The sequence below is a fragment of the Callorhinchus milii genome, unplaced genomic scaffold (genome assembly GCF_018977255.1).
Source record: "Callorhinchus milii isolate IMCB2004 unplaced genomic scaffold, IMCB_Cmil_1.0 Scaffold1, whole genome shotgun sequence".
Classification (NCBI taxonomy): Eukaryota; Metazoa; Chordata; class Chondrichthyes; order Chimaeriformes; family Callorhinchidae; genus Callorhinchus; species Callorhinchus milii.
Window position 1 is genome coordinate 124,673,785 of NW_024704742.1, and position 18,892 is coordinate 124,692,676.

The 18,892-nt window shown below is 41.7% G+C and overlaps 1 protein-coding gene across 1 annotated transcript in view; it reads right to left on the bottom strand.

The window, feature by feature from the left end:
* Window positions 1-18,892, bottom strand: part of itga2.2 (integrin, alpha 2 (CD49B, alpha 2 subunit of VLA-2 receptor), tandem duplicate 2) — a 78,151-nt gene that overhangs the window by 39,117 nt on the left and 20,142 nt on the right. The window contains exons 3-6 of the mRNA XM_007892202.2: window positions 12,977-13,086; window positions 3,752-3,843; window positions 1,894-2,008; window positions 15-142 (exon numbers count right to left, since the gene is read on the bottom strand). Coding sequence (XP_007890393.1) covers window positions 15-142; window positions 1,894-2,008; window positions 3,752-3,843; window positions 12,977-13,086 — 445 coding nt within the window. The remainder of the gene's footprint in view (window positions 1-14; window positions 143-1,893; window positions 2,009-3,751; window positions 3,844-12,976; window positions 13,087-18,892) is intronic.

Sequence of the window (18,892 nt, forward strand, 5' to 3'; positions counted from 1 at the left end):
TAATTCACAGTTACCTGAGCTTTGCCAGGACCAATGTCCAAGCTTGACACTAGTTCTGTAAGGAAATTTTGGACGGGATCCCAAGGCCAGATGCTGTTGGAGCCATCTAACACTATCACAATGTCAATGAAGGATCCACAAGCTGCAAATATACCAAATTCAATCATAATATTATACATATTCATTATATTGTGTACACCCATTGTCACTCAGTGCAATTGTACATGTTTGCTGAAACATTGTTCAAATATATATAAGTATATGTTAACTTGGCCCAATCATTGGGTTCTGAAAATTGTAAAGATCAAGGGTTAAGGAAGTATACAATAATAATCCTACAATAATAATCCTTGCATTTTATTTAGAACCTTATCATGCTGTTGAGATGTCTTAAAGTCCTTCACAAGATTTAGTGTAAAGTGTCATGATTGTGTTTTTTGTGGGCAAAACCTGCAGCTAATTTATGCACAGGAATATACCACAAACAGTCATGAAGTTAATGACCAATTTTATCTGGGGTATTGTTGACCAGGACGCAGGGCAAAATTCCTTTCTCTTTTCAAATAGTTCCATGGGGTCTTTAACTTCCACCTGAACAATCAGATGGAGCTTTGGATTAACTCATTCGAAAGACAGCACCTTCAGCAATGCAGCACATCCCCATCGCTACATTGGATTGGCAGCATAGACTATGTGAGCTTAACATGGGGCTTGAACCCACGACCTTCTGATTCAGAGGCGATAGTACTACCACTGAGCAAAATTGACACACCAACCATACTGTCTGCACATTACAACATCAAAATGTTTTTGTAGAAGTTGAGGTTTTGTAAATGATCACTGAGCGGGCCGATGAATATATTTACAGGAACGTCATGGACTGAAGCACCATAGCATGCAGCAAGAAACATTTTCCAAACATGCTTTAAAATAATGAGATTAATCTCTTGGGTAAACACTGCAGAAAGATAATGATCTAAGCACAAGCAACTCAAGGTTAATGGTGAATCATGTATTTTCATAAATAACCACAGCTGATGAAATGAATGACCGTTTCTACTAACAGTTTTGTCTTGGCTTATGTATCCAGTAAACTCCTGAAAACAACAACAAATAATTGCATTTATACAGCACCTCTCACTTCAGGAAGACATCCCAAGGCACGGGACAGTGAAGGGTTTGCAACCGAACTGGGCGCTGGAGTCAAGAGGGGTGGAGGGCAAGGGGGGTGGAGGTGGCAAATGACTGAAGGCATGGTCGAAGAGGATGGAATTGAGATGGGCCTTGAAAGAGGTAAGGGAGGGGTGAGGTGGAAGAGCTCCAGGATGGAGTTCCAGAAGGCGTGGACAGAAAGGCTGAAGGTGAGCAGGTTGGTTTACATATGCCTAACTCGCCACTCAGGATAACTCATCATTCCATGGGGGAAAGGGACTCATTGACGAAATTATCCAACCTAGTGAGTTAGGCATATGTATAAATACATAAATAAATGTAGCCGGGATCTTGACAGCATGATGACTTAAGTGCTACTAACAAATTAAGCCAAGTTAAGTTATCAGGAGTTTACTGTATACTTGAACAATAAATGAAAGTCTTAAGATTTATGATAATGCGGAATGCACTGTCCCAGAAGACTTTGAACTCATACCCAATGGACATGTTCAAGTGATAAGTTTCTTCATGTGTCAGACACCCAACTGACCAGCCCTGAAAATGATGAAATGTGCAACAGTTGTTGTGCAATGCAAAATTGGGACAGTCATTTCAGAATTGTTGTCATGGAGGGTTACAGTAGCTTACACTTTAATGAATGACTTTTTCAATCACTCATTCTACAATACATGCAAAGGAAATAAAATAATATTAAAAAACACATGGAATAAAGTAGCTTACATTGAAGAGCGGGCAAAAAGGTTCTTGACAGCTTGAAACTTGAATCGATTTCAGAGCACATTCCAACTGGGTAATAGTGACTCCCGCACTTCTGTGCCCACAAAGGACCACAAGTCTAAAATAAGTAAACAACACTGTCAATAAAGCATTAGGAAACTTTTGGGTAAATGTGGTTTTAAAGGTTTGAGAAATGGTGTCAGCCTATTTTGGATCTTGGACTTGGAACCCATATAGTCTATGCTGACACTCCAATGCAGTGTTGGGAGAGCCGCTGCATTGTTGGAGATAATAATAATCTTTGCATTTGATATAGCGCTTTTCATGTCTAGATGACTCAAAGCGCTTCACAGAATATACTGTAAAATGAATTGACTGTATATTTGCGGGCGAAACGTGGCAGCCAATTGCGCACAGCAGTGTCCCACAAACAGTCGTGGATTAAGTGATCAAATTGTTATTATTTTTTTTTCTTGAGGGATTATTATTAGGCGTGTAGAGTAAGGAAACTTACCCAAGGTTTCACCCTGCCGGGAATCGAACCCAGGTTTCTCGCTTGCAAGGCAAGTGCTCTAACCACTGAGCTACAGGACTCCACAAATGCTGTCCTTCGGATGATATGTTAAACCAAGTTCCGTCTGTTGTCCAGGTAGAAGTTAAACGTATCGTGGCGCTATTTGGAAAATGAAGGGAGTTTTTTCCTGTGACCTGGCTAACAATCCCCCAGATAAAATTGGTCACTCACTCTATGGCAGTTTGTGAGGCATTGATGTGGGCAAATTGTCTACCTTACACTTTACGACTTGTCGGACCACTTTGCAGTATAACCTGTGAAGCACTTTGAGACATCTTGATGACGTGTTAAGGCGCTATGTCAAATGCAAGGATTATTATTAAATGTTGACTGTATCTCAGATTCTTTCAGTATTTTAGAAAAACGGAGTAATATTTGCAGTATTTTTTAAGACCCCTTTTACCTTTCTTAAGGAACACAGAGAAAGTAGCAGCTGGTGACTCCACAAAAGCAAATTATTCCTTTCAGTGTCCGAGTGTCATTTGCGTCACTCTAAAGTGAGCTCTTTTAGTTTGTATATTTTCAGCCCTATGTTGAGCCCCAGGTTCTATTTTTGGCTTGTTATTTCATTTATTTGCCTAGGAGGGCATCAATCCATGCCTCCCGACTCCAAACTATGAACTTGTTATAATAAACCTTACATTTGAGATAGCACGTATTGCAGCAAATGTCTCAAAGCACTTCATAATGTTTCTTTGTCCTGTGGATTTGTATTTGAATTTATGCATTTGTAAATGAATATTTATGAATATATATGAATTTATGAATTTGTAGATGAATGCAGCAGCCAATTTATACGCAGTGATGTCCCACAACCAGCAAATAGGTGAATACCAATTTATCTGTAAGATTGTTACTGAGGACACTGAGAGAAGATCACTTACTTTTTCAAATAGTACAATGGTTCTTTAATGTCCACCTGAACAGCAGACTCAGTTTAAAGAGTTTGAAGTCTCCTCTGAAGGACAGCGTCTCCGATAATGGAACTGTCCCCCAGCACTGTGGTAGAGTAATTTTGTTGTTGTTGTGGAGAGTCTGTCTGGACTGTGAGCTCAAAGATCCGATGCAGGGATTGACCCACAACCTCAGAAGTACTTGCTAACTGAGACAGTCTGACGCGTGTTTAGTGTTTGGGCAAGCTTAGTCTGAAGCCTCCAGGCTGATTATTAAATGTTAACTTACAAGATCTGGGGGTTCTGACATTCAGCACAAATGTGCAAGATCCTAAAGATAATGTTGTCAGCTGATACATTTTAAGTCATATTTATTCCAGAAACTTATAATTACCAGAAATCCACCCGACTTTTCATTCCTGAGAAGTGTGAGACCAACATTCATGTTCTGCTTGACCTCTGTCACATTTGGAACAGTCATTACATCTGCAAGATCAATCAAACGAAAATAACAATAAAACAGCGTTTTATTATTAAAAAAGTTAATGTTAACGAGATAGAAGATCATTCAGCTCTTTGTGTACGTGTTAGGTTAGGGTTAGCTTCCCAGCAAAAGCTATCTATTATATTCCAATCCAATTATCCTGCTCCTTCCTCAAACCCTTTAATACTTTTCTTTATGTATTTATCCAATTGCCTTTTAACTGTTTTTATGGATTCTGTTCTGACAGCTATTTGTAGTAAATCACAAGAACACTCTGTGTAAAAATACCAACAAAACCATTCTAATCACACATTTAAACCAGTTTAAGTACTGAAATTTCAGTTCCTTCGTTGAAAATAGAGTGGTTGAGAGGATTTTGAGTGATGCTGTGCATTAGCGCATTTTCTTTCACTGTTGAGTATGAGTTTTGAATTCAGTTGAGATTAATGGGATGAATCCTCCTCTCTGTTTTGGCTGTTGGTGTCCTTTAGCAGCCATTCTGCCCCCACCCTCTGGAACTCATTCAGCTGTGGAGTCCTGTAGCTCAGTGGTTAGAGCACTCGCCTTGCAAGCGAGTCACCTGGGTTCAATTCCAGGCAGGGTGAAACCTTGGGCAAGTTTCCTTACTCCACACACCTAATAATAATCCCTCCAAAAAAAGCAATAATAAATTGGTCATTTTCAATCCACGACTGTTTGTGGGACACTGCTGTGCGCAATTGGCTGCCACGTTTCGCCCACAAATATACAGTCAATTCACTTTACAGCATATTCTGTGAAGCCGTTTGAGACGTCTAGAAGATGTCAAAAGCGCTATGTCAAATGCAAGGATAATTATTATTATAACTCCACCCCGCCGTCCCTTCGCTTCACCCCCTCCCTTGCCTCCTTCGAGACTGATCTCAAGACCCTCCTCGTCGACTGTGCTTTCGATCACCCTGCTTCGCTTCCTGCCCTCCACCCTCCACGATCCCGACCCCCAGCTCGGGTCTGAAACATTTACTGTCCAGTGCCTTGGGACGTCCTCCCGACGTGAAAGGCGCTATACAAATGTAATTTTGATATTGTTTTTGTACATCAAATGTGCAATTTCCACCCAGTTGGTCATAAGTGCTGGCCCTCAGGACAAAAAATGCCCTCAGTCTAACTCAACAAAGCAGCAACTAGAATTCTAGAATCCTTAATTAAGGATGTCGTAGTGGATACTTAGAGGATCACAATATGATTAGACAGAGTCAACATGGGTTTACAAAAGGGAAATTATGCTTAACAAATCTTTTAGATTTTTATGAGGACATATCAAGTAGATTAGATAGGGGGGAATCAGTGGATGTAGTGTATTTAGATTTCCAAAAGACATTCGATAAGGTGCCACATAAAATGTTGATTCACAAGATTAGGGGCCATGGAATTAAGGTGAAAATATTAGCATGGATTGAAGAATGGCTAACGGGATAAACGGGTCCTTCTCAGAAAGGCGGGATGTGACTAGTGGAATGCCACAAGGATCAGTGCTTGGGCCTCAACTATTTACAATCTACAAAAATGATCTAGATGAGGACATCGAACTTAATATATCCGAAATAGCGGATGACATTAAACTAGGAGGGAGAGTAAACACCGAGGATGACATTAAAAAAATGCAACAGGATATAGATAGGTTAGGTGAGTGGGCAAATAGGTGGCAGATGAAGTATTATGTAGGGAAGTGTGAGGTCATCCACCTAGGTGGCAAAAACAGTAGAGCAGATTATTTTTCAGAAGCGGAGAGACGAGATAGTGTTAGCGTTCAGAGGAACTTGGATGTCCTTGTACATCAGTCACAAAAAGTTAGTTTGCAGGTACAGCAAGCAATTAGGAAGGCTAACGGTATGTTGGCATTTGTTACAAAAGGGTTAGAATATAAGAGTAGGAAAGTCTTGCTGCAACTGTATAGGGCCCTGGTGAGACCGCACCTAGAGTATTGTGTGCAGTTTTGGTCTCCTTATTTAACAAAGGATGTACTCGCCTTGGAGGGGGTACAACGTAGATTCACTAGGTTGGTACCTGGGATGAGAGGGATGAGTTATGAGAATAAGTTGAGCAATTTAGGCCTACATTCTCTAGAATATAGAAGAATAAGAGGTGATCTTATAGAAACCTATAAGATTATTAAGAGGCATGACAGAATAGATAGTGGGAGACTTTTTCCTCTGGCTGGAGAAACTATAACCAGGTGTCACAGTCTTAAAATTAGGCGTAAGCCCTTTCACACTGAGTTGAGGAAAAACATCTTCACTCAGAGGGTAGTGAATTTATGGAATTCTCTACCCCAGAGGGCTGTAGATGCTCAGTCCTTGAACATATTCAAGACTGAGGTTGACAGATTTCTTGTAGATAAAGGGATTAAGGGATATGGGGACGGGTAGGTAGAATTAGAATAGATCAGCTATGATCTTATTGAATGGCGGGGCAGGCTCGAGGGGCCGAATGGCCTACTCCTGCTCCTAATCTTATGTTCTTACGTTCAACAACAACAACTTGCAGTTATACAGCTCCCCTCACACAGGGTAGAATTCACTGTTCACCTTGGTATACAGGCAGAGAGACTACATGGGAGTGCTTGATCTGACCTTTGAAGTATTCTATTCTCAGCATTCATATCCTACATAATGTTGAGCACAAAATTCACCAGTAATTACACTGGTGAATTTTGTGAATTCTACAATATGTATAATGGATTGATGTTCTTTTCTTTACAGTCACTTCTAGGTGTAGTTAACTTCTTTGAGGTACACAATTTTACCCATGGGAGTATGACATTTTTGTTGCTTTAAGCCGATGTCAATTCTTATTGCCCAAACTTGCATTTACAGTTGACTATATTATAATAATACAACAACAAGATTTCATTTATAGAGTGCCTTTCACGTCGGGAGAACGTCCCAAGGTGCTGGACAGTTGGGTCAGGAGCCGCGCAGGGGGGAAATGGTCAGGGTGAGGGGAGGGAAGGGAGGGAGCGAGGAGGGGGTAGAGAGTCGAGAGGGGAGCTGAAGGCACAGTCGAAGAGAAAGGTCTTGAGACCGGCCTTGAAGGAGGAAAGGGAGGAAGCAAGGTGAAGGCACTGGGGGATGGAGTTCCAGACCCTAGGGGCCGAGAGGCTGAAGGTCCGGCCACCAACGGTAGGGCAGTTAGGGCGGGGGATGTAGAGCAACCGGAGCCAGAGGAACGGAGGGTACGGGCAGCTAAGAAGGGGGAGAGTAGATTGGAGAGGTAGGAGGGAGCGAGGCCATGAATAATAATAATAATAATAATAATAATAATAATAATAATAATAATAATAATAATAATCCTTGCATTTGATATAGCGCTTTTCACGTCGGGAGGACATCCCAAAGCGCTTCACAGAACACACTGTAAAGTGAATTGACTTTTTGTGGGCGAACGCGGCAGCCAATTGCGCACAGCAATGTCCCACAAACAGTCGTAGATTGAAAATGACCAATTTATTATTGTTTTTGGTTTTTGGAGGGATTATTATTAGGCTCTTGTAGGTGAGGATGAGGATCTTGAATTCGATCCTCTGGGGGATGGGGAGCCAGTGGAGGCGAGCGGGGGTGGGAGTGATGTGTTCCCGAAGCCTGGTGCGGGACAGTACACGAGCTGCAGAGTTCTGAATGACCTGCAGCTTGTGGAGGGAGGTGGCGGGAAGGCCGGCGAGGAGAGAGTTCCCGTAGTCCAGCCTTGAGGTGACAAAGGCGTGAACCAGGGTTTCAGCAGCGTGAGGGGTGAGGTAGTGCCGTAGTCTGGCGATGTTCCGGAGGTGATGGAAGGCGGTGCCAGTTGTGGTGCGGATGTGAGGGAGAAAGGACAGCTCAGGGTCGAACAAAACGCCGAGGTTCCTGACTGGCTTTGAGAGGTGGAGAGTGCAGCCTTGGATGCTGATGCTGTCAGCATCCTTGCATTTGATATAGCACTTTTCACGTCTTCTCGACGTCTCAAAGCACTTCACAGAATAGACTGTAAAGTGAATTGATTGTATATTTGTGGGCAAAATGCGGCAACCAATTGTGCACAGCAGTGTCCCACAAACAGTCGTGGATTGAAAATGACCAATTTATTATTGTTTTGTTTTTGAGGGATTATTATTAGACGTGTGGAGTAAGGAAACTTGCCCAAGGTTTCACCCTGCCTGGAATTGAACCCAGGTGTCTCACTTGCAAGGCGAGTGCTCTAACCACTGAGCTACAGGACTCCCCCCATTATAAGACAGTAGTTATATGGACTCTTACTTTACTTTTACTGACTCCACTTTACTTAGCATGTAAGAGCTCACTATTCACTAACTCTTGTAATTTTTGCTGGAGAAAACATATCCTAGTAATGCAGAATGCAAATATCGTCTTTAAACATAAATGGTCATTGTTCAATGTGTACTTTGTCCTGTTAATTTTGTTCATTAAAAAGCATACATTCTGCCGATCCATGAAGATAAACAAGGGTTGTAACTGGTTAATAGAGATCAAGAAAATGTATGTATATGTGTGCTCTGTGAGCCAGTGTGGACTCAATGGGCTGAATGGCTTTTTCTATGCTGTAGATTTCTATGTTTCTACGTGGAGAGTGACTGCAAATAATACTTTGTGCAGAAGATGAAGAAAATCACACAAACATTCACTAGTCAAGCTGCTTGCTGTGCTGGCCTGCACTGATAAGAAACCCCCTCACATACCCTCAAGGAATTACCTGGCCCTCACAGATCCCAAGGTTATCAAATAAGAATTTCAGCATTTCTGTTCTGCCTTATGTTAAACAGTCTCAATGGGTCCATATGTTCATCATTGAACAACCTCTGACCAACTCAGGGCATAAATTATTTTCCAAGTAAGTGAGGGAGATAAAATCATTTAACAAGAATATAACATTGAAATAAATAACACTGGGGTAAACCATATCTCAAACCAACACATATATGCTTGGTTAAAAAAAGTAAAATAGTGTTAGTCTCAGCAATACGTCTAATCAGCGTGTAACTTCTGTATCCTGTGTCTGAGCATCTGCTGTTATTAGTTCAATTGTTTAACATTTGCTCTGTCTAAAGCTATTTGGAGTTCTGAAAATATATCAACGTTTGACAAACTTACAGCTGAAAATCCCATAATATTTAGTGAGGGAAAAATGACACTAAGCTTTTAATAAATGCATTTATTAAATATCAAATGTTGAATCTAAGGTTCCCAAAGCTTTCCACTGTGTTAGTAGATTAATCCATACAGAACTAATTACTGTTAACATCTCCATTATTGTAGCATGCAACAACCAGGATGGAAGAAGGCGGACTAGATGGACCTTGGTCTTTTATCGTCTTGCAATTCCTGTGTTCTATTGATGTGGAATGATTTGCTGTGCCGCACAATGAGAAGGCACAAGGAGAATATCGGAATAGATAATTTTTGCCCTTGCACTTTTGGCATCTGCATTTTCAAATGCAAATTGCAAAAAATGCAAGGATTGTTATTATATCATTTTTGTGTCATTTGTCTGGTCGAGTCTCACCCCTTCAAGGTTCACCTCAAGACCTTCGTCTTTGGCCTTCAGTTATCTTTCCCATGCCCCCATTCTCCTAGCCCCCATCCCCACTTGGATCCCAACCCAGTTTGGGTGCAATCCCTGGACCGTCCAGCGCCTTTGGATGTGAATGGCCCTATATAAATGTAATTCGGTTGTTGTTGTTGTTATTGGGTTAGAGTTATTCATCATCGTTCTTTATTGTTTTGAACATAAGCCAATATTTCCCACTCCCCAAATTATACTTTAAAAATCGTTACCTTACACAGTGTTTGTGGCCTTGAAAAATAGTAGAATGCTGAATTATACTGGCAAAAAGGTCCAGTTGTGTGCATGCATAAGACATTTCTCACATGCTTGTGAGGTTACTAGGGTCTCGAATCCACCACACTTGCTGGTCAAACACTTGCAAATTCCCAATTCCCGTGCATGCACACAACAGGAGTTGCCTGTAGTCTGACTGAACATATTAACAGACAAAAAATCATAGTGAGACAAGTGTTAATTACCAGTGGACAGATAGAGAGGAGAAGATGAGAGAGAAAGAGAAAGTTATAGAGAGGGAGATAGGAAGTTAGAGCGAGAGAGAGAGAGAGAGAGAACTTTGAAAAACATGTCATCAGATTATTTGTAATGTACCATAATATTATTATAAAATTTTACAAAAAATACAGGTGTGGATTGCTCTATAATTACCATGTTATGCTTTTTTCGTTTCTTTCTCAAATATAATCGAAAATGGGGAGGGGGGAGAGAAATTGTCTTATAGTTGAAATCCCTTTTTACATTAGGAACATTACGGTATTTCACTATGCTGCAGCTATATCTATGACTCTGAAGTCTACATTTTCTCTTTTATCTTTAAGTGTTGACCAGTCTCTATGTTCAACACCAGCTGTAGAACTAGGAAACTATTGAGTAAACATAATTGAATAATCTGAATAGCTAAATTACAACAGTAATTCCTGAAATCTCAAAAGGTTGGATAGCATTACACAAAGAGAGCTTTTGCAAGACGGATAAATATGTAATATGTTTGGCATGCCCTGAGGTCACAGGCATATTGGCAGAAAATTAATTTGCATGATGCAACCAGACATCAATAATAGCACCGACAGTTAAACTACATTCCTCCTATGTATTGTATTGCTAAGCTTGTAGTCCTGTTGAGCTCAGTGATTGTGTTTGTAGTACGGTCTTTGTCATACTTGTGGAAAGCAACAGAGGTGGGAGGACATTGCTCATGCATACTACTAGTAGTTTGCTTTTAATCTGGCAGATTTAGATCAGGTCAGGGCTCGTACATGGAAAAAAAACTTTTTGTGCTGTCTTGTCTAATCACGCCTGTGTTAGAGGAGTTATTTTTAAGTGATGTAATGAAGATCACTTTGGTTCTGAAGACTGGTAGAAGCCTGCTCAGCATTGTACTCAACTCTGATCAGCCTGTCTCCTGGCTACAACTTTTTAATAATAATAATAATCCTTGAATTTAATAGTGCATTATCACGTTTTCGATATGTCTCAAAGCACTTCACACTGTAAAGTGAATTGACTGTATATTTTGTGGGTGAAACGCGACAGCCAATTGCATACACCAGCTTCCCACAAACAGTCGTACATTGAGTGACCCACTTTTTTTGAAAGGGATTATTACCACCATAAAACTGATGCGCCAATCAAATAATAACCAGTTCCTACTTACTGCTAGGTAAACAGAGGCGTGTGGAGCTAGGAAACTTGTCCAACGTTTTTGCCCTGCCCGGGAATTGAACCCAGGTCCTCCAGCTTACAAGGCGAGTGTTCTAACCACTAAACTACAGGACTCCACATTTTGTGGTAAATTTTAATCTGCAGATTGATAGGTATTGGGAAATATAGTGAAAATTAATTTATTACAGAAATAATAGCATGTCATGACACTGCAGAAGTTACTTGATCATGATTAAATAAACTGGCTGAGCTGATATCTGATATAAATGCAAGTTGTTGCTGACCTGGTGGGTAAAGGCACCACCGTCAGACCATCATTCCTTATTGAGGAATTCCATTAAGAAATACTGAAAATTGGATGCTATTATTTGTCTGCAAAAATACACGGACACTATACTTTACAGCAAATCCTGTGAAATACTGACTTTATCAAGTGCAAGGATCATTTTTATTAATTTACTTGTATATTGATAATTTCCTGACAGGCAGGGCACACAGACTTAAAACTGTTGGTTATTAAAAAAGTGTACTTACTTTATCTTAACAATGAAGTGAAAGACTTTGAAAGTTCTTTCATAAATGAGATAAAATGTTTCGCTTCATTGACAACTTTTGATTTAAAGATAAGATCCTAAGAATTTTTAGTAACAGCTAAAGGCTATCTGACCTAAAAAAACAGATCTCTTTTTTTGACTGCGTTCAGCTCCACAATTCTGCCTTCTGACCAAATCCCTCAATCCCTTCTCCCTCCAGAAACAACTAGTTACCTCTCGAGCCCACTTATACTATACCCTTCAATGGCTTTATTGGGAATGTAAACATGTTCCACCTGAATTCCTTTCTTACTGCAAGCATAATAATAATAATAATCCTTGCATTTGATATAGCGCTTTTTACATCTTCTAGACGTCTCAAAGCGCTTCACAGAATATGCTGTAAAGTGAATTAACCGTATATTTTGGGAGAAACACGGCAGCCAATTGCGTACAGCAGTGTCCAACAAAGTTGTGGATTGAAAATGACCAATTTATTATTGTTTTGTTTTTTGGAGGGATTATTATTAGGCGTGTGGAGTAAGGAAACTTGCCCAAGGTTTCGCCCTGCCTGGAATTGAACCCAGGTGTCTCACTTGCAAAGCGAGTGCTCTAACCACTGAAGTACACGACTCCACAACTCCACCAGGTCATTTCACAATTGTTCAATGAGTTTGAATTGTAGTCAACTTAAACAGAATACAGATTCCCAGAAAGTTTACAGTACAGAAGAGGGTATTTCTGCTCATGTCTGTGCTCATGTCTCCTCCACTAGCTGCTGCACTACTCTATTTCCTTGTTTGACTTATATTCCAAGGAATTTCAGCTACAAAGCAAATAATTTGCCTGCATGGTGTTTTTCACTACTGTGATTAGTTTTCAAATGAAACTTTATACCAAAAATTAAGTGTAGAAAAATCCCACTCTTAAAGTAAAAGGCTTCTTTAGGTTCTCTAGGAAATTCTGGGGTTTAACTCATTCTTAATATGAAACTGTGTCACTCTGTGGGAACTCTTCCTACAATAGAGCATGACACACTTCTAGTAACTGAAAGGAATCTCCATTTTAGCAACTAGGATTCCTTATTAAAGAATACTTCCCACCCTCTTTGATCTCATGCCCAGCTCGGATGCCCACCAGCAGTATCAAGTACTTTGGGATGTCCTCCTGGTGAGCAAGTTGCTATATAAGTGTAAATTGTATTGTTTATTAGATATTAATGTAATATATCTCATAAAGTGACTGTATCAGAGTTATCTTTACATCCAGGAAAGCCTTCTAAATGAAGTTACATATGTTAATCTCAGTTTATTGCAGTATCACGGCCACTTTACAACATGCTCACCTCCCAGGTTGAGTTTGTCACAGGTTTGTTGGGTTCCTGTGACAGGACATTTGTAAACATCTCCTATTCGGTTCTGGGGAGCCCCACTCCATGGTGATCCAACCAGCAACCTATAGATTACAATACAAAAAAGACAGTCATCATTGAATCAAAAAAAATAATACAATGAGATTTAGTGGACAACTCCACCAGGTCATTTCACAATTGTTCAATGAATTTGAACTGTAGCCAACTTAAACCGAATACAGATTCCCAGAAAGTTTACAGTACAGAAGAGGATATTTCTGCTTATGTCTGTGCTGCGCTTATCTCCTCCACTAGCTACTGCACTACTCTCATTTATTTCTGTTGCTTTTGGTTCAGCTTGGCTCTATTGGTAGCATTCTTACCTCTTCGTCAGAAGGTTTTGGGTTCATGCCCTACATTGGGACTTCGCACTCACATCTATGCTGTCACTCCAATGTGGTACTGGGGATGTGTTGCAATGATATAACACCTTTCAATTTGAAAGGACACCTCACAGTGCTTCACAGGTTATACTGTAAAGTGTAGTGACTGTATATTTGTATATTTTGTAGACGAACGGATGCAGGATGGAGTTCCAGAGGGTGGGGGCAGAGTGGCTGAAGGCTCGCCCAACAATGGTGAGGCGGGCGAGGTGGGGGTTGTGAAACAGGCCGGGGCCAGCTGAGCGGAGGGAGCGAGTAGGTTGGTAGGGGGTTAGGAGGTCACAAAGGTAGGGGGTTAACAAGGCCGTGGAGGGCTTTACAGGTGAGGACCAGGATCTTGAACTGAATCCTCTGTGTGATGGGAAGCCAGTGGTCGGTTGAGGATGGGGATGATAGGGTCACGGAGCTTGGTGCGGGAGAGGACACAGGCTGCAGCCTGTGGAGGGAGCAGTTGGGGAGGCTGACAAACAGGGAGTTTGCATAGTCAAGCCTGGATGTGATAAAAGCGTGTATGAGGGTTTCGGCGGCCTGCGGAGTGAGACAGTGGCGGAGCCAGGCGATGTTGCTTAGGTTGGGGAAGGCGGAGCGTGTTGTAGCACAAATGTGGGGTAGAAAAGATAGTTGAGGTTCAAAAGACGGCAAGGTTCCAGGCTGGCTCAGTAAGGTGGAGTGTGCAACCATGGATGGTGATGCTGTCAGCGCCTGAGGTGAGGAGGTGACGGGAGCCAATCAGGAGAGCCTCGATCTTGTTGATGTTCAACTGAAGAAAGTTAGCTTTCATTCAGGACTTGATGTCTGACAGACATTCTGTCAGGACAGCAGTGGTACTGGAGTCAAGTGTGGAGGCAAAGAGATAGAGTTGGGTGTCATCCTCATACATGTGGAAGTTGACCCCATGTCTGCGGTAAATTAAATGGAACGATATTATTATTATTATCAGAAAGAGAATGAAACACAAGTTTCAAGAAACTTATAGCTGGTTAACCTGAAACTTCTGCTTTTGTCAGAGGTCATTTTTAAAAAAATTGCGAGAATGCAGTCTGATTATTTAAGTAAAGAATCTCCACAAAATGGATCCATCTGATCTCGCAATTACAAAATGGGTTTCAGGCACAAAGAGGATAATTGCTGAATGTTTTAACTGTAGTTTTGGCCTCTGACAAAGCAGAAGTTTTCAAGTTAACCTGCTGTAATTTCCTTTCAGGCACTTGAAACTTGTGTTTCATTCTCTTTGAAAAGGGATCTGCCAATTAACTAATAACCGGGTTCCTACTCATTGCTAGGTAAAGGGGTGTGGAGTGAGAAAACTTGCCTAACGTTTTTGCCCTGCCCCGGAAACGAACCCAGGTTCTCTCGCTTGTGAGGTGAGTGCTCAAACCACTAATAATATAATAATAATATCCTTGAATTGACTGTATATTTATGGGCGAAACGCGGCAGCCAATTGCGCAATGCAGTGTTCCACAAAGAGTCGTGAATTCAGTGACAAAATCATTATTTTATTTTTTCTTGAGGGTTTATTATCTGGCGTGTGGAGTAAGGAAACTTGCCCAAGATTTTGCCCTACCGGAATTGAACCCAGGTTACTTGCTTGAGAGGCGAGTGCTCTAACCATTGAACTACAGGACTCCACAAATGTACAATGATACTGTTGATGGACCAAAGCTAAGAGTTTAAGTGTTCGAGGGGAGAGTGAGGAAGTGCTTTCAGCCTGTCCTGACCCTCTTCTCTCTCCTGTAAACGGTTTTTCCATTCTCCAAGCTGTACGTCCTGATCCTGTGCGAAGCAGCTGTTCTGTGGCCGATATCAACAACAACAATTAGCATTTATATATGTCCCTGCTCACTGCTGGCAGGTGATCATCTCTGTGGGAGAAGAGCTGCACTTTAGTGTGCCATCCCAGGATGTTCCTGTACAAGGTCCAGTGCTGGAGTCAGCTGAGTGCATCCGCTCTCAAGAAATGCCAGTCTGACATTGAGCAGCTGTTTGCTGGAAGATTTCTGCTACAATCAAAATCTCATGTCCACTGCAACCAAAGTATTCTCCATTAAAAGTACTTTTCCTCAAATAGAGGCACTGAAAGGATAGTAATAATAGTAGTCCTTGCATTTGATAGGCGCCTTATCACGTCATTGAGATGTCTCAAAGCGCTTAACTGTAAAGAGTAGTGACTGTGTGCTATGTGGGGGAAATGTGGCAGCCAATTGCGCACAGCAGTGTCCCACAGTGTGTAGGGATCATTCTACCTGCACATTGCTATGTCAAATGTCCATTTAAAGGGCTCACATACTTTGAGAAAATCATGTTTCTTGATCTTACTATTTACTCTTTATCTTACTACTTGGATCAACAGAATCACTGAAGAGGGGACTGGGAGAGCTCCTGAGAAGATAAAACATGAAGGGATATGGGGAAAGAGCTGTAAAGTAGGATTAGTACAAAAGGAAGTTTAGAAAAACCGGCAGCAGTTGTACAGACGTGGTGGGCTAAAGGGCCTGGTGGTTTGGACTGACAATTCCTATTTTCTCAATGCTCACTAAGATTCCTTCACGTGGATAGGTAAAAGGTTTGCTGCTTTCTACTCAGATAAGACAATACTAACTCATAAGTAAAGAAGAGCTAGGAGCAGTTACGTGGAGCTTTGAGAACCTAAGTACCTCTTAGACTCACTTATTCCCCATGGCTCCACCCGACCCCTCCACTTCGCTGGTTCCAGCCTCCTGGATGATCTTCGCCCCTCCATTCCACCATCAGTGGCCATGCTTTAAGCTACTATGCCCCGGATCGCTGGAAGTCTCTCTCTTAATCCCTTCACCTTGGCCCTCCTTCCCCATTTTCACATCATGCCTTAAGAGTTCATGCCTATGGTCACCTCCCACCTCCCCTGGCTCGGCGTAAGTCTCCGATACTGTTAAATGCTCTGAATATATAGCGCCTTTCATGCTACCCTGCATGAAGGGCGCTATATAAACGCAACTTGTTGTTGTTGCATTAGGATCAGTGACTTTCTTTAACCTAAATTTAAAAAGAAACTGTAATCTTTTGTGTGCTTTATCGTGATTCAGTTAATTAACTTGCTGTTCTTCAATAAGACGTTTCATATCTGTCCTTTATATGATTTCCCAGTAAACTAAGTTCACAGATGTTCAATAAGCCACAAATAGCCAATTGTTCAGAATAGTTTTCTCTCTCCTGATTTATCCACTGAGATATGACATGGGATTGCTGTCAAAAGAGTGAATAGTGCAGTAGTGTCTGATGTAGGAAAAGGATTTTACTTTCTTTCATCGATCTCTAGGAATACTCTGATACATATCTCTGATGAGCTGATAACAGGACCATTTTACATTGGGATTTTGTATAGAGATAGACTTCCCTGTATTTCTGGGTTGACTTATCTTACTGAAACATTCCATTTTTGTTTTGGATCAGTGCTGCAACTCCACATCTTTCATCAAACCATGGGTGTGAGCCAATGTTCAGTTTAGATAATCGTCATCCAATCGCTCAACCCTGTTGGGTCATGTTTTAAAATGTGTGCTCTTTTGTGCAAGACTTCATAAGAGAGCACAAATTCCTGTCCCCATTCCTGCCCCAACACTCCTCCATAATCCACCGGAAGACTTTTCAATTAAGTTGTGTTTACTCTAATGTTCTGCCTTATAAAATTGAATAATTCAAACAGTGCCTCAGACAGTGAGACACAATGCATCAGTGGCTTCTTTATTCAGCATTAGAACTTCACTGAAACATCATTTCTGATGTTGCTCTAAGATCAAAAAGATGCATCCAACTGAGAGTTGAAGGGATAAGAATGGAAGCTCAATTCTTTTCTTCCAATTTTAGCAATTCAAATGCTGACACTTAATTATTTTCCTATGAGGACAGAATAATTACACTACTATAAATCATGAGGCAACTCCCAGTTTGAATATGACCGACTCCATTGGCTCCCTATCCTTCAGATGATCTAGTTCAAGATCCTGGTCCTCATCTACAAAGCTCTTCAGGCCTTGCCCCACCCTACCTCTGCGACCTCTTAATCCCCTACCAATCCGCCCGCTCCGCCTCCCCCGCCCCACCATTGGCGGGAGAGCCTTCAGCCACTCTGCCCCCAACCTCTGGAATTCCATCCCCCAATCACTCCGCCTCACCCCTCCTTAGCCTCCTTCAAGTCCCGCCTCAAAACCCTTCTCTTCGACCATACCATCGGTCAACCCCCTTCCCCTCCCCTCCCTGACCCCAGCTCATGTCTGAAATACTGTACACTGTCCAGCGCCCCAGGATTCCTTACTTTGAAGCGCTCTGAGACACCATCCAGCGTGGAGGGCACTACATAAATCCAAGTTGTTGTTGTATACAAATGTAATCTTGTTGTTGTTGTAGGACATAGTGTTTTGTGAATACAGTATCTGTGATTCCATCAAACTGTTGCACGACAGATTACAACTTGGAAATGTGTTTCAAGAAAGATGTAAATGGACAAGATGTGCAGCTACTTTGCAGATTATTGGGGTGAGAAATGTGACCTATGATGTGTTAATTAACACACTGTTGAAAATTCCACCTTATTGTTGATTAAAGACAAAGACTGAAGGCACGATCAAAGAGGAAGCTCTTCAGATAGACCTTGAAAGAAGTGAGGGAAACGGCGAGGGGGAGCTCCAGAGAGTGAGAGCAGAAAGATTGACCATTAATGATGGGGCGGATAGGGTGGGAGACGTGAAGCAGGTGAGTGCCTAATGAGTGGAGGGAGTGGGCAGGTTGGTAGGATTTTAGAAGGTCACAGAGGTTAAGTGGGGAAGACCAGGGGTGTATCTAGGATTGAACGATTGGAGAGGTATTGAGTCAGGATTTGGCCGACTTGGCTCCACTCCTCTGCTGGACTGCCAGCCAGCCAGTGGGGGACCTTGACCCATGCCCCACTGACACCTACTGGCTACCCCACTGTGAAGAGCTTTAAAAATGAGGACGAGGATCTTCAACTCAATCTTCTTGGGGATGGGGTGCCAGGGTAGGTGGGCGAGGATAGGGGTGATAGGCTCACAGAGCCTAGTGTGGGAAAGGTCCCGAGCTGCAGTGTTCTGTATGGTCCTGCAGACTGAATGTGCGTAGTGTGTAGAAAAACAATTACGAAACTGTAGTAGGAATCAGAATTATGATCAGTGGCCTCTGTAAACTAAGACTGTGAAGTCTACAATTCAACAACAAAGACTTGCATTTATATAGCGCCCTCCATGCTGGGTGACATCCAAGAACCCTTGACAGTGGTGGAGCCCAATGCCAAGCCTGGGGGAGTGGGAAGGTGACCAAACGCATAATAATCTAATAATAATCCTTGCATTTGATATAGCGCTTTTCACATCTTCTAGACTTCTCAAAGCGATTCACAGAATATACTGTAAAGTGTATTGACTGTGTAGTTGTGGGCGAAATGTGGCAGCCAATTGCGCACAGCAGTGTCTCA